At 43.3% G+C, this 7,263-nt stretch overlaps 1 protein-coding gene across 1 annotated transcript in view; it reads right to left on the reverse strand.

Annotated features, from left to right (window-relative positions):
• Nucleotides 1-207: 207 nt before the first annotated feature.
• SDCCAG8 (serologically defined colon cancer antigen 8) overlaps nucleotides 208-7,263 on the reverse strand; it is a 111,152-nt gene continuing 104,096 nt past the window's right edge. The window contains exons 17-18 of the mRNA XM_010562599.1: nucleotides 2,208-2,334; nucleotides 208-289 (exon numbers count right to left, since the gene is read on the reverse strand). Coding sequence (XP_010560901.1) covers nucleotides 224-289; nucleotides 2,208-2,334 — 193 coding nt within the window. The 3' untranslated portion in view covers nucleotides 208-223. The remainder of the gene's footprint in view (nucleotides 290-2,207; nucleotides 2,335-7,263) is intronic.

Genomic DNA, 7,263 nt, shown 5'->3' on the forward strand with positions numbered 1-7,263 from the left:
CTGTGGAGTGCTTGTCCTAAATTTTTAAGTGCTTAAAAAAAACAAACACAAAAAGCTCCAACAATTTCAAACCCAAAAATGTTTCAAACACTTCTCTCTTTTGTCTTGAAGTGTTTGCCAGATTCAGCCCACATCTGCAAATAGTTTTAGTCCTCCTTTCCTCTCCCTCCCCTCTCTCTATATATAGGATATAGAAAAAATACCTACTTCTGCTCATTTCTCTTTATCCATCCAGGTTTTTACTTGATTCCATCTGTGTCCTGTTTGAGATCTGCATCCCATTTTTTTCCTGAAATATGCAACTGCAGTTACTAGTGGCTTATGTTCCAAGATACAATAGCACATTTAGGTTAGTGTATTTTACATCATTTTTAAAAGATGAGGTATGATTGACTTCTCCCCCCCCCCCAAAGATTATAAAGGAGAACTCTTGAACAATACAGTAAAATGTGGAATATGATGTCACTTTCACCTTTGATCAACACTGATTCTGCAATTGATTTTTTTAAAAATTTATTTCTACACTAACTACATACATCTTTCTGTAGTTAAAATCTCCCATTTATGGTGAACTGTTCTTTAGTTTTCTTAAACCAATTGTCTGATATTCCAGGCAGCTCTTTTGGGCTGAATTCCAATTCCCAGAGAACCCCTGTTGCTTTAAATAACTGCAAATAGATTTTTAGGACTCATTTTGTAATGATTTTTTTATATCATTCTTCTCTTCTGAGTGTTTTCATGTTAAAAAGTATCCTCTGGAGCACAATTAACTTGTAGTGAACATAAAGAAGGAAGCTTTTGCCAGTCAAGTCCTGATAGAAGTATAATATCTGAGTGATTTTTTCCACTTTTGTATGATTTTTGTACTTCTGCCCAACTTAATAAAAGCACACTCACTTCCGGATAAAATAGATTATCAATAACAAACTCCCTGTGGACCATGTAAAGTCTGTTCACATTACCAAGAGTGCTTCCTTTAAAACAGAAATGTTAATTTTCTTTTCTGAACCATCACCTTCTTAAACTACCTTATAGAGAGAACAGTATGATTGCCCTGAAATTTGCCAGTAGTTACTACATGCTGATAACCTTACACTATCTTGAGCTACCAAGTTTGTCTACTACAACAGGAAATCCTGTAAAACCAAACACACTGACATGATTAAAGGCATAACAAAGTATGGATTTTATTCTCCTAGGTTAAATGTTTACTAAATTCTACAGCTAAAACGCCTATGGAAAATAGTATGATTTAAAGTTCTAAGATGATTCATGTTCTGTTTACTGCTAGGTGTGCTACTGGACTAAATTTCCTACACTGAATGTCTTGTTACCTTGTTAACAGAACTCCAGTTATCCTGGGCAAACTCACTAGTTTGCAAGTTAGGAAACATCATGCTGTGGTTGAAATAGTTCATTTACTTAGTCACAAAACAAGGGTTTGATTATTTGATAGTTTTACTGAAAACCTCATTCTGTGCTTGTCAGTTCTCCCTCTTCTTTTTCTGAAGCAAGTAAAAGAAAGACAAAGAAAAAAACAAACCATGCAGCCCTCTCCCAAAGCACTGACTGAAGAACAGTGGTCAAAAACCCCAGCAACAACAGCCCACGGGAAGCCACAGCTTCCTGGAGACCACTGGAACCAAGAGTCAGTCCTGCTAGAGATGCAGTGCAGTGATTAGTGCTCAGGCAGACTGATTTCATGTTCACCATCTCACACTTGGGTGACTGGAAGGAGCAGCAGGAAAGATAAATGACTTTTAAAAATTGGGGGGGGGAATCATGAAGTGGTAGGGGGATTTAAGTCTGACAAACGTCAGCAAAAAGCTCAAAGAAATTATCAACATCAAGCTACTGTTCAAACATTAATGCTGTTAAAGAACAGATTTCCCTTTTCTCTGAAAAAGGAACACAAAACCTTCTGATAAGAAAGCTAGAAGCTGTCACCCAAGAATAACTTCTGCTGGTTTATTGTTTCTTCAAAACACTTCTGTCATTTAGTTTAGGTTTAAGTGAGACTCGGGTCCAGCTACCAGTCTCGGTTTCCAATTGCATAGATTTTTATTTTTTTTTTTTTCAGAAAGTAATGCCTCATTTAAAACAACAGCAGCAACAAAATCCAACTGCTGAAATAAGACTGCTGGCAGATTTCTCTGCTAAAGCTGCAGAATATTCCCCTCAGACTTTCTTTTCTTTTGGCACAGTACCTGTGTTCGCAGAAACTGCACCTCTTCTGTAAGCAGCTGCTTCTCTTTGAAGAGCTGATTCTGTTTGTTGAGCAACTCCACTAACTGCTGGGCAGTGGCCTGGCAGTGCTTGTCAAGCTGCTGTAACCTGGAAAAAAAATAGATAAAAGGGTTGCAGAGCATCTGAAGTTGGAGTTCATGGTAGAAGCTTTGATGTTTGCACTGGCAGGTGCAGCTCCCAGAAGACAGAGTTCGGTCTGGTGGTTAGGCTGAGACTAAAGTATTACTCCTAGAATGGGCATTCAATATGTTTTATCTTCACACTTTAAACAAGCACTTTTAAAGGTTTGCACTTCCAATTTAGAAGCCTTATCACGACATGACAGCAAATTTGCTTTGCCATTAAGTGACATCAGTAAAAACTGCAGGACTGCATCCTGATACCTGTAGGTAACTAAGCAAGCTGCACACTCTGTAGCTGCTTCAATAACCATCTTCCTGAAACACACACACTAGCCCAGATTATAAATCCAAATACCCCAACTCCCTGACAAACTGGACCTGAAGTGACAATAACTTTTGTTTTCTGTCCACTGCTCTTTGCAACCTGGTCAATGTTCAAAACTTGTTACAGAATGCAACACTTATTTCAAGTGAGCTTAGTGTTAATTAAGCATGTTAGTGTAGATCCTTTAATAGTGTAACAGGGATTCCTGGGGAAGGATGTTAAAAGTCCATCCCTCCAAAGGGCCTCCTCATCGGTGGCTGCAAAACAGAGGGAACAAGCTGGCAGGTATCAGAAAGAACACACAGAGGCCTTTTGCTTACACTTGAAAAACAAGTGTCCGAGTTGGGACAACACTGCTATCGACAGGGCAACCGCACCTTTACTTCTTTAATTGCAAAAGTCGGTATGGCTTGTTACGTCCCTAGTGACTGTTTATTACTCCTGCCATGAAAAAATTAAAAAGTCTGCTTGGGACCTGAGCATGGGATGTAAACACAAAGAAGCTGGAAATTGTGTTTTTACATTAAATGCATTTCACTCTCTAAATAGAAATGTCTTTAATTAGAGGTCCTTTCAGATATCTTAGAAGCTTCTTGTCTTTAAATAACAGTACTCTAGAGAAAAACCTACACATCTAAACACTATGCACTTAGCATGAACCGACTCTGTTTTTGTCAAGGTTAGTTCTGGATCTAAACTTTGCACTTGCTTTTGTAAGCTATTTCTTGCTCAACATATTGAAATACAGCTTCAGCTGAACAAGGTTTTTAGGTTGTATCTCTTATACAGGCTGTGTTATTAATGGAATTAGTTATACGCTTACAATAAGGCATGTGATTTTTCTGAATCTTTCTACTTTCAGCTCCATGTGGTAGTTTTGACTTGTACAGCTGTCATAACTCAGCTAAGCTAATCACTCTGAATATCGACATTCTTAATCAGGATTGTTCAAATAACTGCATTAGTAAACACCCCCAAATTTCTTGATAAAAAGCTAGGAAAATCTAGCTGAAACAAGATTGCCAAAATCTAGGTCAAAACCAGTATTTACTGATCTGTATCTGCCAGCCAACTTCCTTGAAATCAAACTGCAGCAATCAAGTAGCAAACACTGAACGCCCATATTTCATAGCGTCCCGTTACCCCGCTAATGTTTCCTTGCAAAAGGGATTTGAGGAGGTGCAGGACCATCTCCTGGGGATCAGAACAAACCTAGATGCAGCTGCAAACAGCGACAGCTGGTTGTAAACATCCAATGAAGCAAACAAAACTTCTGCTTTGACAGCACAGGATGGTCTACTGAATACAGACTGGGACGCTCTCTGTCTGACTGCACACTCCCTATACCTTCCAAACTATACCGTGTTGGTACAGGAGCTGTTTATGCTTCATTTCTTTACTAAAGGTGATATCGGGGGCATTGAACTTCAAAAAAGCGAAGCAGAACTCCCACACACAAAACCCCCACCCTTGTACTGTTCTTTGTTTTGTTTTTAAAGATAGTAGCTTTTCTACAAGCATCTTGCTCCCGGGGAGTGCAGAACAACGGTGGTGGTTGCTGGAGGCGACGTCGTAGTTTCAGACTGGAGAGCTGAGTTCTGCTCACTACTTTGCCATTGATTTCCTTTAACTTGAGGAGGATATGTGACCTTACTGTGCTGCTTCATCTGTTGTAAAGACATCTTCCAGTCCTTTATTTCTAGAATACTTATTACTTTATAGCAGTACTGGTAGGGAGGTGTAACTGGGAAGTGCTGTCTTCGGACAGCCAAGGGAAGAACTCCAGTGCTGCCCTACCTATTTAAAGCCTGAGGCTATGAAATCCTCCTCACGCACTAGAGCCAGACTCAACAACTACCAACTACAGTCTGGATTCAGGCCCTTAGAATTGAAGTTTCTGCTGATTTCTACTTTCAGTTAATAATTTCCCCGTTCTGCTAGTTTTTCAGCCTGTTTTAAGAACAACCATACGGTCTTTGAGAGACCCTCTTGCACAAAATTATTATAGCTGGCAGCTAATGACATAAGTAAGTACATAACCTCCTCGACCCACATCTCTGCAGCAACACGATGAGCGTTGCCCGTCGCGGTGGTAGGGCCCGTTCCAGCTGGAAGAGCAAACGCTGCTGATGCAGCCCCGAGGAGAGGCCCTTCCCAGGCGTGCCTCTGCTCTCGCAGGGAGAAGGCTCCAGCTGAAGAGCCACCACTTCAGCGCGAGGAACTTCCTCCAGTTCTGGCACCCAGAGAGGAGTCATTTCCAGCTCATGTGAAATTTGCATCAAAACAACACTTTCTACTAGGTACTTCAGGCAGCCCGTGCAAATTTCAAACACATTACTGGATACAAGCCTTAGCACGCTCTATTGTAAAGCTCTGTATCCTTTCAGATCATGCAAAGCGTGATTCGGATAAACTGCTGTAAATAGAAAAGTCTTTAATTATGGCAATACTACTCAATTATGCTTTTCTGTTCTGTAACTTCACCACCCACCGTGTTACATTTAGACTGTCCCCTTGAGCAGAGGGAGAAAGATGACAGAGGCACTGAGCTGGGTTTGACTAGCAGGCCACAGCTTCACTTCTGTCATCTGTATCTATCTCCAGTGCTCGAGTATAGGGTTAATAACATTCCTTTCTACAATTCTGGGTCATGATGGATAAAAGAGGGAGTAGTTCTAGTCAGTGCAGATCTCAGTCTGTGAATTCCCTAATTCTGTCTACCAGTCTGCTCTCCCAAAACTGCTGCCAAGCTGGCCCTTGGTCCGCACACTGGGACTACCAGCCTGCTCTGGTGCATTTAGCTCCCGAGGACAGGCTCTGGGCCCTCTCACAGTATCTGCTATTACGTGTGACATGTGCAGCACAGCCACACATTCCCATATGCATTGTATCTGGCCTGCCTGCTGATCTCGTAAATGATTCAAGATGAGAAATGAACAGCTCCACCCACATTCTCTGTACCTCCCATATGTTACAACTGCACATCGATGCCTGCCATCATTTTTACAACTGGGTGACAGAACCTTCTGCGCATTTTGCTAATACGAGTGAGCGAGGTTGCATGGTCGCCACGTTCACTTTGGCAACACCACCTACCAGGCAAACGTGTACTGTGTCCTGAGCATCTGAGTGACCACTGTATCCTTGCCCTCCATTCCAAATGAGATCATTTTTTCCACCAAAGTGGCAAGATCTGTCCAGCTGGGTTGTCGGGTGGCTGCTCCAACTTGGCCTGGGAGTGCTGAAGGACAGGAGCTGAGTCCACGCTCTGTCATGTTACTTCAAGGCACAAGGTGAAGACATGTAACTCTTGAACCACGTTCCGTTTGGACTACTTACAGGACAACCTGGCACTAAGGAATAAGCTCCCATTTAGTAGTAATAATAATACCCCACAAATAATTTTCCCTTAACCACTAAACCAAAAGTCCCATTTCTACATGGAGGCAGGAAAGAAGCAGCTTCACGTGACAAGTGGTTCCACAGAGGAAGAACGAGATTGAGGCATCCCAAGATGTGATGAATGCTTCAAGGTAGACATTTTGCTCTGATTCTCAGTACTTGGAGCTCATATGCAGCTTTATGTTAGAAGGGCTCCAAGCTACCTTGCTACTTTGTGCAGCTACAACCTGCAGAAGACCACATCTCTCACTCCGTACAGCAGTAAAATTTGGATCGGAAACTAGGCTACGCTGTAGCCTGCCCAGAAAGGAAATGGAAAAGGATAGATAGGTTTTGTTCCATTTTGACAGCTACGGGTAGACAACCACTGCAAGACCCTGCAGAAACTATGTGAAACATCAAACCTAAAGCAGAGCTTTGGCACCAAGGCTGAATTCCACCCAGCAGAATAACCTTCCATTGCATCCAACACCACAAGGCTGGACTGGCGCCCACCGTGTTACATTTAGAGCGTCCCCTTGTCTGCGGCCTACAGACAAAACCCAAAGCTTCCTTCCTTTCTAGGAAGACACGCTGCTAATGCAGGGGCACCCACAAGGCTCCTGCTGCAAGCTCCCTGCCCTGCGGGACTCACAGGTCCATTAATCCGCAGGCAACTGCGAGCAGCGAAGGGAAAAGCTGATACAACCTGTCAGCCCTCCTCTGGGTTTTCAGGTTGATTTGAAAGAAATTAATATGCAAGGATCTGTGGGCAGCGTCCATCCACCCAGCAGCGGCAATCGGTCCTTGACACGGCAGAGGCATTAAAAGATTATTTACTCTTTCAGTACAGCCAGGTTCCTGACGTAAAACGTTTCCGCTCTACTCGGCGGAGCCGAATCTGCTGAAATGGCGCGATTGGATTGCAGCGACCCGCAGCAGCTAAATCACCGAATCCAATAACCGTGCCGCATTTACTGGCACACAGCTTAATTAGGTTTTAATACAAGTAATCCGATAACTACTCCTGGCCAGCCAGAGCAGAGCCGTCAGCGCCGAAAGGGCTGTTACCGAGCGGCCCGTCCGGCGCGCTGCGCTGCGCTGCGCTGCGGCGGCCGCCCCCCCGCTGACCCCAGCGACCCCCCCCCTGCCGGTTGCCGCGGCAGCGGAGCGCGGCCCCTCCTGCCG

This window comes from Haliaeetus leucocephalus, unplaced genomic scaffold (assembly GCF_000737465.1).
Source record: "Haliaeetus leucocephalus isolate CR32 unplaced genomic scaffold, Haliaeetus_leucocephalus-4.0 Scaffold162, whole genome shotgun sequence".
NCBI classification, from domain to species: Eukaryota; Metazoa; Chordata; class Aves; order Accipitriformes; family Accipitridae; genus Haliaeetus; species Haliaeetus leucocephalus.